Source organism: Cebidichthys violaceus, unplaced genomic scaffold (assembly GCF_023349555.1).
Source record: "Cebidichthys violaceus isolate CVI_PGR_0920_01 unplaced genomic scaffold, fCebVio1.0.p SCAF_6, whole genome shotgun sequence".
Taxonomy (NCBI): Eukaryota; Metazoa; Chordata; class Actinopteri; order Perciformes; family Stichaeidae; genus Cebidichthys; species Cebidichthys violaceus.
The window spans coordinates 1,860,995-1,876,341 of NW_027176816.1; the positions used below are offsets into that span (position 1 = coordinate 1,860,995).

The 15,347-nt window shown below is 41.9% G+C and overlaps 1 protein-coding gene across 9 annotated transcripts in view; it reads left to right on the forward strand.

Annotated features, from left to right (window-relative positions):
* The window catches only part of hspg2 (heparan sulfate proteoglycan 2), an 87,231-nt gene that overhangs the window by 50,600 nt on the left and 21,284 nt on the right, over window positions 1–15,347 (forward strand). For 6 of the 9 annotated variants that reach the window (XM_068732870.1, XM_068732872.1, XM_068732876.1 and 3 more), the window contains exons 30-49: window positions 60–130; window positions 311–375; window positions 496–636; window positions 1,423–1,614; window positions 2,005–2,043; window positions 3,083–3,379; window positions 3,492–3,539; window positions 4,184–4,267; window positions 5,649–5,741; window positions 5,835–5,927; window positions 6,163–6,393; window positions 6,508–6,621; window positions 6,734–6,861; window positions 7,411–7,497; window positions 7,651–7,709; window positions 8,717–8,881; window positions 9,103–9,213; window positions 9,729–9,829; window positions 10,507–10,687; window positions 13,190–13,249. In XM_068732870.1, coding sequence (XP_068588971.1) covers window positions 60–130; window positions 311–375; window positions 496–636; window positions 1,423–1,614; window positions 2,005–2,043; window positions 3,083–3,379; window positions 3,492–3,539; window positions 4,184–4,267; window positions 5,649–5,741; window positions 5,835–5,927; window positions 6,163–6,393; window positions 6,508–6,621; window positions 6,734–6,861; window positions 7,411–7,497; window positions 7,651–7,709; window positions 8,717–8,881; window positions 9,103–9,213; window positions 9,729–9,829; window positions 10,507–10,687; window positions 13,190–13,249 — 2,360 coding nt within the window. The remainder of the gene's footprint in view (window positions 1–59; window positions 131–310; window positions 376–495; window positions 637–1,422; window positions 1,615–2,004; window positions 2,044–3,082; window positions 3,380–3,491; window positions 3,540–4,183; window positions 4,268–5,648; window positions 5,742–5,834; window positions 5,928–6,162; window positions 6,394–6,507; window positions 6,622–6,733; window positions 6,862–7,410; window positions 7,498–7,650; window positions 7,710–8,716; window positions 8,882–9,102; window positions 9,214–9,728; window positions 9,830–10,506; window positions 10,688–13,189; window positions 13,250–15,347) is intronic. The other 3 variants (XM_068732878.1, XM_068732879.1, XM_068732874.1) reach the window with 2 other exon arrangements.

Genomic DNA, 15,347 nt, shown 5'->3' on the forward strand with positions numbered 1-15,347 from the left:
ACTTGTATTCTCCTTGACTGGAAATATTCACTCAAACACATCTTCTATTTTTGTTCCAGATGTGCAGCAGGATACACTGGCAATCCACTGCTTGGACAGACATGTACTGTTGGCAACAATGACGTCAATGGTACATACTGTGTTTTTAATTCAGAAACATGACAGATATTGTTCCATCTTCTGGCTTGTTCTTTATCTTTAAAAAAAGTTGCATAGATTCCCTTCATTTCATTAATCTGGATTTAACAATGTCTCTTTAAATAGAGAGCATGGCCACACAGTAACTATCTGGTCTACCGTCCTGTTTCAGGTAACTGCTACAACTGTGACCAAAGAGGAAGTGAAGGTTGCAATGGTGGTGTGTGCCGCTGCAAGGTGATCAAACAAACCAACTTACTGGTGGTTGTTATCTTTCGTATATCTTCGTTCCCACCTCCAAGGCATACGAGAATGGACTGATTTCTTTGTATCTCATCAGTTAACAATGTATTGCAGTTGAACGTTGAGGGCCCATCTTGCTCCAGCTGCAAGTCTGGAACCTTCCATCTCAGCAAGGAAGACAAAGACGGCTGCCTGTCCTGTTTCTGTATGGGCGTCACTCAGCAGTGCTCCAGCTCTACCCACTACAGAGACCTGGTAAGGCCTTTAAGTGGTACCTGACACAATGACACGGCAGCAGTGCAATGGTTCAAACCTCTGAACAACCAAACCAAATGTAAAGTTTGTACTGGATAAAGCAACTAAGCGGCAGCAAAGATCATATCAACAAGAGTGTCACACATTTATTTCATAGCAAAAAGATGTGTGTGGTCTAAATTCATTCATTCAGTCTAAATTCGCCCTCATCACGCCATCCTTAAGTGGTTCTAAACCAGTGAGATCACATCCATCGGCGATGTTTGCCAGAGGTTGACTGATATCTCCCCACCAGGCAATTATTTCTGCAGATCTACCCTTCCCCAAGTAACTGCAAAGATAAATTTTGACATGTTGTCTCTCAGAATTTCCCCAGAGCCAAAAGGGTGAGATCTGGATGTGAAATCTATAAGGTCACATATAGACTTCCCATTTAGAGTAAGCCCTGCACAGGCAACTAAAAAAGACAGCTTGATGGATTGGGAAGCAAAACAGTTTAATAAATGCTGTGATGTAAACCAGTAAAGTCAACAGATTATCAAGAAATACTGATACTTATAACAGCCTTTACTTGAGTGAGTTGTTGCTTCCCAAATGTCTGGCAAGACTCAACAGCGGCTGATTAGTCAGTTGTTGGCTTTGCCTGTTTTCCTTACAATGTTCACGCTGTCAGCAAAGTAAGCCAAATGTCCAATCACAATCAACATTTCTGCTGTAGTTTTAGCACTTATTATTTATTTTTGTTTAATTTCAACCGCATCTAAATGTGCGTACATGCTCTTGCAGGTGTCCTCAGTGTTTTCTCCAGGAAACTTCCAGGGATTCGCTCTGGTGAACCGCCAGCGCACCAACCGTATCTCCACTGGTTTCACTGTGGAGGTTTCCACTGAAGGCACTCAGCTGTCCTACACCAACTTTGATTACCTGGGACAGGAGCCTCACTACTGGCAGCTTCCAGGGGTCTACCAGGGAGACATGGTCAGTATCAAAGAGCGCATACAGCAGCTTAATCAGTGGAACCAGCCCAAAAAAAACCTATGAACCCATTAATGCTGTATATAAGGGGCTGAGCAGCACTCGTCAGAAACTTGTAGACCGCTCTTATTCTATTGCTGTTTCCATTTTTCTGCTTCGTCTTGCTCAAACCTTCAGCCAATCTTTCTTTTCAAGCCAACTTCATTTCAAGCAGATTGCTTTTTTTCCAGTCTCTGTGCAACTTCTTTGCCTCTGTTGTTACCTTTTGTTTCATCTTTTTAACTCTGTGTTTTTCACAAGGTAAAATAATGTGCACAGATTTAGTGAGCCCCAGTGTCCACTTACATAACATAGCTCTCCGTTTCTTTGTGTTTGCCTCTGCACCCTCTGTAGAAAAAATCTTTTTCGGCTCGCACAAAACGAGCAGAGCAGGTACGGTAATGTCAGTCAGTGGCCGTAGTGTTGTGACTGTAGTAGCACAGTGATGTCTGGCATGTTTAAAAATGACTGTTGATGTGGCATTGTGTGAAATACTGAATGCCGTACATTATCCATTTTCTGGTTTTAATCACTCTTGTGCTTTTTGAATTGTATTAGAAGCATTGTGTTTTACGGCGTAACGTATGCAGGTGGCCACTAGGTGTTTCTTAGGTTTGACCACTCACAGCGCTGTGCGTCTTGCACACAGAAATTGTGTTCTGCTCCACATCACATGAGCCATGTAAACGGATTGATCATTAACGGTCCATTTAAGAACTTCATACCGTTTAACTTTGCTCGAATAACACTGCCATAACACTTCCAAATACCATCAGCTCGGTGATAAGGAAAGTGATCAAAGAGCTTGCTTTATCCACATCAATAGAGTGACTCGCACTCACCAGAGGAGCAGCTAAGGAAGGATGCTTCCATTTGGAACCTAATGGCCTCTGAACGTAAAGACGTCCACAGAGTCAAAAGAACTAGCCAGGTATCGGGTATGAACTGCACCGTAGATTGTTAGAATGAAGGCAACACTCGCATAACTGATGCACAGTGTTTCTGTCATTATAAGCTAACGCGCTAAGAGTTTGAAGAATACATCCCCTCCGTACAGTAGATGTAGCAGCATGAAGCATCACCTTGGGTTTGAAGCAGGAGCATGTTGTCAGACTCTACGAGTGCATTTGCATGTGTGTGAAACACAAGGAGGTCTGACTTGACTCAGGACTACAGTGCAAGAAGTTGGTGATTTGTGTGTTTCATCGGTGTGAGTCGGCCGTTTGGAGTGAGAACTATTCCTTCAGCAGGGCCCAAATGTTTTTGTGCAGCACATCCAAGCATCATAGACTAAACAGCATGACTCAGCATGACTCTGCATCAGTGTACATGGTGGAAGAGCTTAATCCCAAATCCTTCTCCGTTTTTTTTTTACTGTTACCATGGTTACACATCTTCTGTATCTCCGGTGCTCCGCTTTCCGCCTCTCCAGGGTGATGTCAGACAGCTGGATGATGAGGTCTGGGCTCTCTTCTCTAACTTCTCCAATGGGCAAGCTGGTTCCTCTCGATTCTTTCCCTCCTCCTCTAAATCCTCCACCTCTTCCTCCTCTTCTTCTTCTTCTTCTTCTTCTTCTTCTTCTTTCTCTCGGATCCCAACTTCCTCCTCCTCTTCCTCTCGATGGTCTTTGCGTAACCTGAGCCCCTCTTCTTCCCCGTCTGGTATATCCTCTTCAGTTAGACCAACCAGACCCCAGCCCTACTCCCCAGGCCGCTCTCCCCATCTGCAGGTACACTCTGTCAGAGATTGCAAGAGGTTTAGGAGTCTTTTTGGTTTCTTGGAAATATTCATTGACTTCTGGTATTTCTCTTTGGGGTCTGGCCCGGCTGTGGATCGAACAGAGCAAGAACTCAGTGAGCAAGACTTTTGCTCCTGGGGACAGCAGCAAGGTAGACCGCGGCATGTGGCGGACTGCATGTCTCGCCTCAGTAATAATGTCTCTGATACTAAAGCTTTAAAAGTTAATTAACAACCCACTGTCCTTAGTTTGTCCAGGGCAGTTAATGTTTAGTTCAGAAACTCGTAACAGCCTATGAGATATGGTAAAGAATATATTTGGTTTGTAGTTACCAAAGAATGTATAATGTACACAGTTCCAGTGCTTGCCTGGGTGGTATTCTCCATTGTTAAGCAAATAGCTCCCTCTCAGTGCTTCCACTGTAATTGTCCACTTGAGAGGAACACGGGTTTTACAATGCTCTGTCATTATAGTGTTGTCTGCGTTAAAACAGCCTCTTACTGAGGCACAGGTTCACTTTCAAATTGTTGACAGGTGTTTTAGTCGTCAGGAAAGGCACGGTGCGACTTTTATGCTGTTATCAAACTGTCAGTGGAGCCTTTAATAGCACGCATACTAAAGTACATGTACTCGAGAGAGTTTAGCTGAATGTCACACATTTGTCCCAAGATTCTTATTCTTCGGCGTGCTTGCCTGCTTGCACTACTTCTCTGCCTGCTTATTATCTGAGTCTTGCTGACTCTCTCCTTCTGTGCCTTATTCTGTTATGCCTTTCCTTCCTCCTCTGCCTCTCAGTACGCTCTGGTCTACAAAGGTTTCAGCTTGCACCAGGATGATCTGCTCTTCTGGCAGCTCCCAGCGCAATTCACAGGGGAAAAGGTAACAGTGGGACGTCCCTTCCTGACCGTTGGTCCACCCTTAGAGGTCACAGAAAATACAACACCCCGTAGTATCCTCCAGCCTTCCCCATGCCCCTCAGCCCGCATCCTCATATCCCCTTCTATCCAGCCCCTCACATGTCCAGCCTACCTTCCTCCACTGTAGTACAGTCCTGATTAAACGCCGCGTTTTGCAGTATTCATTTTTGCTAGGCAGCTATTGAATGAGTGCTAACACAAACTATGAACTGTACACTCCCGAATAGTCAATAGGGCACTTTAAATTAAGTGAAATATCTTAAGTACTGCACTAACTCCAGACCTGCTGTTTTCTGTTCAGACCATGGTCACTATGGTTGGTAAGGTCAGATAGCTCCGGGTATCCAACAAATGTCACCACAATGAGCAAAAAATGCTCATGGCGTCGGGTGCTTTTCCTTTCTGAGTTGAGAACGATGAGCTTCACTCTCATTGAAAACAATTACAAAAAGCTCACACAGGCTGCTTATACGCTCTCTGTCTGATCAGGGCCTAAGAGAAGCGCGTGCCATGTTACCATGACTACTGTAAGGTTGTTCATAATCCACACACACAATTAGAAATAGAAACTTCAATTATCCCTTACTACTTTTGGGTTTCCCCTGCTTGGCTGTCTTAACATATATTCTATGAAGGGTTCGAAATACAACTACCAGAAGTCAAATAATTGTCTTCTGTGTCTTTAAAAGGACACTCCAGAGATTTAGGAATGCACTTTTATACAGTTGGGTGACTCACAAGTTAACAATAGAAAAAGAACAGATACAATTGAAGCAGCAGAGGCCAGGATATCCTGACTATTAGTCTCTAGAATGGTTCAAGCCCCACAACAACTTGGATCCTACTATTCCCATAATGCACCTGGATAGCATATGTCATTAGAGCCCGTCTGCATTCTAAATGCCAACTTCCTTCAAAACCCACATCCGCCGGTTTGCAATGTAGGCTTTCTGTTCAACATTTTAAGCCTCAACCCAAGCTCAGATATTCCTGATGACATCACTATGACATCATCAGGGTTATTTTTTTAAGAATTAAGAAAGCCCCCTTCCAGAGCCATGGTCGACATTTACAATCATGTTCATAGGCTGAGTAGTACGCCCCATGCCGAGTAAATTACACATGTTAACTATTATAACTTTCACATGTCTAAATAACTTCGCTCCTTCCCATCCTTCTAGGACATCGGATTTGACTTTACTGTACAATCCGTGTTGCTTTAAGAAGCCACCTGGCAATCGTTTTGGCTACTTTTGATGTTTCCGTTTCATCAAGGCAATTGCAGCATTGTTTGACCTGGCTCTAAAGATCTAAAGCCTCTCTCTTTGCTAACCATGTCTTAGGTGGGTTCTTACGGCGGCAAGATTAAATACTCCATCTCCTATGTGGCTGGGCCAAGAGGAACACTACTCGATGACGGCGATGTCCAGATTATTGTGAGCATATGCCGTCATGCTGATTCACTGTTTTCTCTCCCATGGTTACAAGCATTTGTAGCTTTCACTGACCTGTCAGCGTTGTTCTTGTAGGGTAACGACATCACTTTGGTAGCTAGTCAGCCCTGGCAGAGGAGGCAGCAGGGCAGCAGAGAGACCAACCGGTTTGAGATTGTCTTCAAAGAGGTGAGTGGCTCCCGTAACAATACTTTTACGTGGTGAACAGAAAGTGTATCGGCCTGTTGAAGTGATCCATAACTGTAAACGCCTTCCTAAAAAAAGGACAAGCAACTAGATGTATCACATTATTATTTATCAATAATGAAGTGGTGTTTTTATTTCTGATTAAAATACATCCAATTAAAGAATGAATGTGCTCTTACTGCATGAGAACAAACAAGGCTTCCATTTTGTCTCACAGGAAAACTGGCGTCGTCCTGATGGCATGCCGGCCACCCGCGAGCACCTGTTGATGGTTTTGGCTGATCTGGATGACATCCTGATTCGAGCGTCCTACTCCACTGAGATGCGGTCCTCCAGTATCTTTGATATCAGCATGGAAGTTGCAGTGCCTAACTACAGCGGCTTGGCTCAGGCCCTCGAGGTGGAGCAGTGCCGCTGCCCCCCTGGATACAAGGGACTGTCTTGCCAGGTGCATTTTATTTTCTGAATGGTTGACTTCACTGGAAGCAATACAAGCTAATTGTGCTTCATTAAAAATGCTTATTGTGGTATGATTATCTTGATCACATTATGTTTCGTTAAGGACTGTGCACCTGGGTACACTCGCACTGGAGGAGGTTTATACCTGGGCCATTGTGAGCTCTGTGAATGCAACGGCCACTCTGACTCCTGCCACCCTGAAACTGGCATCTGCACGGTACGAAGCACTAGATTAGCATACGGCCGATATTTGGCATGTTGTTGTTAGATTATTGCATCCTGACTAGATGGGCAGATCTATAAACATGGCACATTTCTTCTTCTTCCAGAGCTGCCTGCATAACACTCAGGGGGAGCTCTGTGAGCAGTGCGCTCCTGGCTTCTTCGGTGACCCCACTGTTGGCACTCCAGAGGACTGCCAGCCCTGCGCCTGCCCTCACAATGACCCAGACAACCAGTGAGTACTGGTACTTATACCAAGACTTCACATTCCACCTCCATTAATAGCTCAAGACTCCGTGTACGGCTCGCTTGCGCTTGTTTATGCAGCAAATTCTGGAGTTTCGTTTCCATTATTAACCAATTTCCTGCCAACTAACAAGAAATATTATATATTCATTTTCCTACTGAATTTATTATATTTTTTTATTGTCATTGATTTAATTTAATCAAATCAGGATTTTGTTGCCCAGCAGTATACAGAATATTGGAGAAATAGTGAAGATAATTTCAGTAAAATCAGATGGTTTCAGTCAGTTGCTTCCACTGCAAATTGACTATTTTTTTTATTTTTTTTTATCAAGCATCATCTTTTGTTGCCTTGTTATACACCCATGCTTCAAAATATTCATAGCTGTGTTATGGATATCCCTAACTGAAATTGTCTCATAAATATTTCTTCCAGTCAATTCAACGATCAATGTGAGACTTAAAGAAGAAGTTGATATTGAACCTTATTCTGCTCAACAGTTCATCTTCTTGTCTCTGTGTGTAACTCATGTAACAGGTTCTCCCCCACCTGTGAGAGCCTTGGAAATGGAGGCTACCAGTGTACTGCCTGTCAGCCTGGCTACACTGGCCAGTACTGTGAGCGGTAAGATAACCCTACACGTCATTTCATGTAGTTTGTTTTGATAAATTGCACTTACTGTCTAAATAGGAAACACTGCAATTTTCCATGGGGGGTATTTCTATCAAAACTTGAGCTGAATAAAACATTTTTGTTTTTGTTTTTTACCCTCATCAGTTGTGCTCCTGGATACGTTGGCAACCCTCAGGAGAGACAAAAGTGCCGTCCATACGATGGTAAGGCTACATTTCACTTAAGTAAAAATATGACTGGGGCGAGACGGAGCCCCCTGTTCCCGATGCAAACTGTCAGTCGGTGTGGACTGTCCAGAGCGTATCGGGTCTGCAGCAATGTTAGCATCTGACCTGACCTGAAACACATACCCCGTCTCTGTTTACCATGCTTCGTTGGTGGGCCTTTTTTGTGTAACAGATTAGAATGTATCCAAACCGGAGCACAAAGTTTTTCATAGATGCCCCTGAACCTCCCCATAGTGTCAAGAGGTCCAACCACCACAGTCCCTCAAAACCCTGTGGGGGAAAAGATTCAAGATTGTGCTTATGTGCTTAGGTTCCCAAGTGAAAATAAAATATTTATACTTGAAATATTAACCCTAGCAAAATGAAAACAAAAAAAGACATGAAGGGATTTAGCAGAAATAAATGGAACTTTTAATAATGGCGACTTCACACTCCTTATTAGATCAGTTGCAGTTACCTGTGAGTTCTCCTGGTACGATTAATTAAGTCTGAACATTGAATGACAAACATGGTCATGTAAAAAACAGACAGGCTTATTACAGGTCTACACAGAGAGAATTATCCAATGCAGTAAACACTACAAACAAACATCTTCCACAGCTTAATAACAATACAGTTTAATGAAGAGTACAAGCAGCAAATCATGGCTTTGGCCCTGCCAAGAAATAGTTCAGCACATAACCAACTGTAAAACCACAACTTTACAGTTATTGTTCAGAATATTCAAAAATGATGTACTGTGACAATTAGTGAGCTTTAGTGGTGCTTGTACTGTTGTCAGACATGTGTAACTATTCCTTTAAACTTGCCTCTGATCAGGTTCTATTGAAAACATCTGAAGGAATCATGAGATGGTTTTCATCCAGTCTTACTTTGTGAGACAGACATAAAAGCTTGTTTTGTGAAATACCACTCTGATGCCATTTGTCTGATGCTTTAGAAAGTATTCCTCATTAGTTCGTCATGACCTTTGGTCTTTGCAGCTGCAGCCTCACTGGTGGTGAAGGTTTACCCAGAGAAGGTCCTGTCATCCCAGGGTGGCTCTGTCACTCTCCGGTGTCAGGTGTCCGGCTCTCCTCCACACTACTTCTACTGGTCCAGAGAGGATGGACGATCCATCTCCAGCAGTGTTGACAGACGCAGACAAGGTACGGCACACACTTCAAACCACACGGCCACAACAAGTGTGGGATGGATACATTATCTCATCCTGTAGGTCCAAGAAATCCCTAAAATGTAATTGAAGTGTGATTTATGCTCTCTTTCTTTTGGTTTTAATCTGAATACACGTATTTTATATAATTGATAGACATATAAGACAACACATTTATGTTTGAAAACAACACCTGTTGATCATCTGTGTGTGCAGGAGCAGAGCTGTACTTCACCAACGTCCAGCCGAGTGATGCCGGTGTCTATATCTGTACCTGCAGAGACCAGCGCAGCACCAACAGGAGCCACGCTGAAATTGTTGTCACAAGTGTGTATGGTCTCACTGCAACATTAGCAAATAGGTTTTTCCCCTCATGCCTGCTTACTGCGGCACACTTAATAGATACCATCCGTGGTTCAGCACATGGGTTTGCTTATGGCACGGATTATGTAAGACCTCATTCTTTAGTTTAGTTGACTGCAGTGTGGCGCATTCTGTTTTCAAGGTGCTAGTATACAAAGAAGAGTTTATAGTGAGTTTGAAATTGTTTCTTGTGATACGGTACAGTGATAAATTACTTACATCTAATGTTAAGCAGACTGGGTTTGATTAGGAGCTCCATTTTTACATTTAGATAAAATTGCTGCAGTTGATGAAGAAAAGTGACCGAAAGTGCAAAGATGCTTTACTGCTTTTATGCCAACATAAAAACTGTTCATCATTAGAATTTTAGATTTTCACAGGGTCACCTGTAAGTGTTGATCAGTTATCTTTCATTTTGTGTCTTGCAATACACTAACTAGATTTATGACCAAACTAATTGTCTCTCTGCATTTGACCAGGTGTCCCATCCAAAGCCATTGAGGTTACAATCGAGGAGCCCAAAGCCCAGACTGTCAGACCGGGGTCGACCATCAATTTCATCTGCACTGCAAAGAGCAAGGTATGACATTTTGGGAAATACTTGTATTCACTTTCTTGCCGAGAGTTAGATGAGAAGATTGATCACTTCTACTCTTATCTGTCTATTAAATGTGAAGCTGGAGCCAGCAGCTGGTTAGCTTAGCTTAGCCTAGCATAAAGACCGAAAACAGCTAGCCTGGCTCTCAAAGGTAAACATCTCCATCTATCAGCACCTCTAATTGAAACTCACTGCTGGTGGCCCGGCTCCTTTGTGTTGATAAAATGACTCCATAACCTGCCTTGTAAAATCACAAGTTGTTGTTTTTCACGCTTCCATTTTTGTACAAATTAAACAAATCCGCTATAAAGAGTTAATTAGGAGCTTTGTGGCTACTGGGAGGCATATTTTGTTATTTTTGGACAGAGCAAGGCCAGCTGTTTCCAGTCTTTATGCTAAGCTAATGGTCTGCTGGCTCTAGCTTCATGTTTAGCACACAGACATGAGAGAGGTACCTTATTGATCTTCTCAGCCAGAAAGCGAACAGAAAAATAAAACTATATACTCTCGCACTATATTTTACATTACTTTAAAAATCTAGAAATGTGGTTCACTTCACTGAAGTTTATATAGGATATTAAGCTCCCATGTTTGAGATTGCATGCATCTTGTGATGTGTGTGTGTGTGTGTGTGTGTTTATCTGCGCGCCCCTTCACAGTCACCAGCCTACACCCTGGTGTGGACGCGGATGGGTAACGGGAAGCTGCCCAACCGGGCCATGGACTTCAACGGCATCCTGACAATTCAGAACGTCCAGCCCGAGGATGCAGGCGTGTACGTTTGCACAGGCTCCAACATGTTTGCCATGGACGAGGGCAATGCCATCCTCTACGTGCCAGGTTCGTGATCCTCGGCACCGCATTCCATTACCCATCACCCCCAGCTACCCTACCAGCTCTGGCTCCCGTAGTTTCCCTCCCCCCTAAACTCCCCCTCCAGCTTGCGATGGTGCATGCTTCTCTTCTGTTTTACCGCATCGCTCATCATGCACTATAAACGCTCGGCTCTGGGTTAACAGCATAATAAGCTTGCAGCTCTAACTCCCAATGCTTTTGCCTTCTGCTCTTAGATACCAACATAAAAGCTGTGTCTTATTATCATACTGCCAATCAAGCTCTTCTTACTGCCTTTTTTTTAACTTGCTGTTTTGTACGTCTCTGATCAGTGGATATGAAGAAATACAGCTTGTGGGTTTGGTAACATTAAAACTGTAGTGTATACATTTTCCAAATAGTGTATGGGGTCAAGTATGCAGTAACAGATTTAACTAATGGGCTCTCAAAATAATGACACATCCACTACACTTCAGTCTAATGAGCGCTCTTTCGGATCAGTGATTTGTGGGTAATGCTTTCCTCCAACACTCTACTGAGGCTACTGCAGATTTATTTCTTTCCTCTTCATATTTTTTTTTTCACATGGGTTGAATTAATTGGTGGTGGTTTGGTTGCTCCTTGGTCACTGGTACAGTTGCTGGTTTCTGCTGTTAGAGGTTTCCACTAGCAGGGTGCTGGATTCTGGTGTCTTTACCTTTTTGGGCTCCTGGGGCAACTCCCTGCCTGAGCTGTAGCGTATAATGATGAGGAGGATTATGGATGCCACGATTGGTGCTTAGTGACTCTGCGACTGACACTCAAACAGGACTTCAGAGTATCTGGAAGAGATGAGAAGTAGGAAGAACCCCACTACCCCTGATTTCTTTGTATCGTTCTACTCCATACAGTATTTCTTACTGAAATTACTGTCTGCCGAATGAACAAAACGGTGCTATTGGCCATGCAGTTGGTTAAACCTGTGGTTGAATTCACTTTCTAAACGTGCTGTTATACTGCTGTAATATCACTCCTTCATTCCTTTAGTTTCGGCACAAGTCGGTCCTGTTTGTATCGATTGTTACTTGTCAGATTTAGTTGGTAAAATATTTCTGATCTGACTCGAAATACCAAAATATTTTTTTTTTTTTAATCCTAATTTTGTCAATAATCATCTCCACTTGTATATTATGGTATTTTTATATTCATCCTGTCATTGTTGCTGGCACATTTTCTTTTTTTTGATTGACTGAAATATGTTATCCTGAAATGTTTCCATGAAATCAAATATATCAGAAATGATAGAATTTATTTTCTTTTTGGTAATTTTTTTTTTCAAGAGAATTTGCTATGTGAATGCAATTACCTTGCATGATGTGTGTTTACATTTCGGCATTTTCAAGTGTTTTTTTTTATAAGAAAGTATTTTTATATATCTCTGAGAACATCTTACACTTCAATTACAGGTCGCATTTAAAATCTTTTGACCTTCATTACTTCACAATGACTGCATTAGCTATATTTGTTCATTCATGACTCAAAGGCTATATGATTGGAAATATACCCAAAGGTGCTTCTGTAAAGATTTTACTGTCACTCATTTTTTTTTTTATACATTTTTCTTTAAAGAATACCTATCTGATGTAATGCACACATGTCACATTGTAATGTATTTATCTTAACTGTGAAAATATTTTGTGAAAAAGAGCAAATTGATTAAAAATAATGACAATTGATCAAAGTGATTTTCTAATTCATGGATGTGTATCACTTACATATATTACCTTGATCAAGTCAGAATAACCACAAGCTGTATGTTGTCTTTTTAACAGCTGAAATGGAACTAGTGTTCCAATGTTTAAAACTGCTTTTTGCTACTAACCTGCATGTCTCATGTGTGGCTACACACTGCATAACTCCATCTCTCCTTGAGCTGCTGCACAGTTTTCATAGTCATGATCTTTGAGCGTACGTGTGTGTGTGTGTGTGTGTGTGTGTGTGTGTGTGTGTGTGTGTGTGTGTGTGTGTGTGTGTGTTTGTGTATCTTGATTTTGAATTCACAGCACAAGAAGCATTTTGGAGCGTTTTTTGGTTTGTGTAAAGTGTGAGATAAGCATGAACTGTTACAAGCAAATGGGCATTCTAACCAACATACCTCAATATATGTCACGGTGGTCTTCATTTTCTCAATAAATATACACATCAGGTAAGTGTGAAAATGGAATGAATTAAATGGCACCAAGCATCATGATCCAAAAATCCTCAAATGGTGAAAATACCTTAGGTGCTTGGTGTCAAGCTGGTGCCAGTTTAATTCAAGTTCAGGATTATTATTTATTTTTTTTGCATGTTTACATTGTATGTGTGATGTTTTTTGGAATCAATTAGACAAAACCGCAACAGCCCAGCAGTTTGGAGATAAGTGTCTCTGGGGGAGGTAAATTTACTGATTTACTGCTAACCCAGAAACCTGACCTATCAGTTTACCTGTTTCCCCCCCCCTCCCTTCCCTTCCTCCCACAACTCCAGAGGGCTCAAAGACTCAGATGTTTTACACAGCCTATGAAATGTTTGAAGGACATGGAAAGCGTAAGTCCGCATGGGCATGGTTTCCTTTCTGCCGGGCTCCCTGGAGGGACCGGCCTCTCCCTCTCTGTGTCATGCATGCACTCATCTTCCTCAGCATGGATATACTGGTGGCCTGTTAGCGCCCATGTACAATCCACCGACCAGCATCTGCAGGAACTCTACACAAACATGACTGGCCAGAGCCTCTGTGCTGTCTTATATTCTTTGTTAGCAATCGTCTTTAGTTGAATTCAGAGCTAAAGACGGATATATGCTTTCAGTATATTAGTATGTATTATTATGTTGACAAGTTCCTGTCATGTTAAAGAGTCAAAGCTTGGATTGTACATGAGCATTACTGGCTCCCACCTGGCTCTTTGGGTTCATCGGGGTCCATCACTGCAGGAAAAAGTGCGTCTGTATTCTAAGGACAACTCCTCATGAATGTTGAGTCAAGTATCTATTGTTAAAAAAAAAAAGATCACAGTCAGTGTTGTGCAGTAACTATAGGCCTAAAAATAGAAAATATATTTTTCAAATGCATTTCAAAACTGGTAGTGTAAATGACAAACCAGTAACACTATGATATCTGATAATAACAGTTGGATAATGTTGGGAAATGTCCCTCTAAATTTATTTTTTCATGAATTTTAATGAAATATAAAAAAAAGTCAGTTTAACAAAATGGACACATTTGATTTAGAAACTTGCTGCAATAGATCAGCACATTTAAACGATGAAAGGGGATATTTGAGTCTGTCTTTCCAATTTATTTAGCCTGTTATTACATTATCACAAGCTAGATGCTTACTTACAACGTCTCCACATTCAGAGACGAGAGACGTCCCTTATTCTTATTATTCTTCCTTCTCTTTGCACTTTGCACTTTGCTTTTTCCTTTTCCTCCTCAGGAAACGTGCTCTACCTGGAAATAGCTGTCATCTTGGCTTCAAACATCATGCTGTGCTTAATACATCCTATCACAACCTCATTGCATCATAGCTGAATGTGGGTAGCAGACTTGAGTCCAGTGTGAGAGGCCTGGTTTCAGTGCGTCATACAGATGGAAGTGGACTTAAAATACCACCGCTAATGTGATATTAATAGATGGAAGTCAAACTATATTGCGTATGTAATTAAGAAGTTAAAGATCAAATTCATCCAAAGTATAGGAAAACATATTTTCATTCCTCACCTCTAGTATCTTTTGTACAGACATTCGTGGTCCCCAGAAGCTGAATCAAACTTATTTTAGGGATCCCTTGACATTTCCTCTAGCCCCATATTTGTGGTTTTAAGTGAAACTATTAGATGACCTATTGGATGGATCACCATTACCATTTGGAAAACCCATTCATGTCTCTTTAAGAATTAATTGTAATAACACCTTTGGAGATCTTTTACCTTTTTCATTTAGCGCCATCATTTGGTCAAGATTTCAAGTTGTCCAATACTTTTGTTTATTGCCAAATACCAGCAAAACAGCCTCAGCTATACTTTGTGTTTAGAGCTAATTAGCAACGGTTTATAACGCTAACGTGCTAAACTTTACAACTGCTGAACATCAGCGTCTTAGCGTTGTCATTAGCACTAGCACTCAAAGTAGAGCAGCTAGCAGGGCTGTAGACTGTTATTCTTGTTTAAATGTATTTTTTCTCTGGTTCTTTTAGCCGTACAAATATAATTCCATCCACCTCTATTGTATTAGGGCGAAGACAAACCGATAACTCCAGATCTGGACAGATCTATCCAGACAAAACTGTCCTATAAATAGCACTAGAGGTGGTGAAGTGAGAAATGATGTGTTTTCCTGACCCGAGTGAATCGATGCACTTATTTAATCCTCGAGACTCTGCAAAATGCTAGTATACCCACATTCAAATCATTGTACTTGTCTGTTCAGTGTAGACTTCAGGCAGTCATGTCTGCCCCGTGTCCCACAGAGGACAATGAAACTTCTCTCCGCCCCTCTAGTATTGATGTCACTAAGGTGAGTGAGTCAACGCTTGGCCAAGGTTAGAACGGTCCCAGAGGTTTTCAGCCTGCTTAGATAGCCTCGTACTCCTCCCTCCCCGCTGAAAGAGACCTTTCTTTCGCTCCGTCACCCTGGGATCATTCA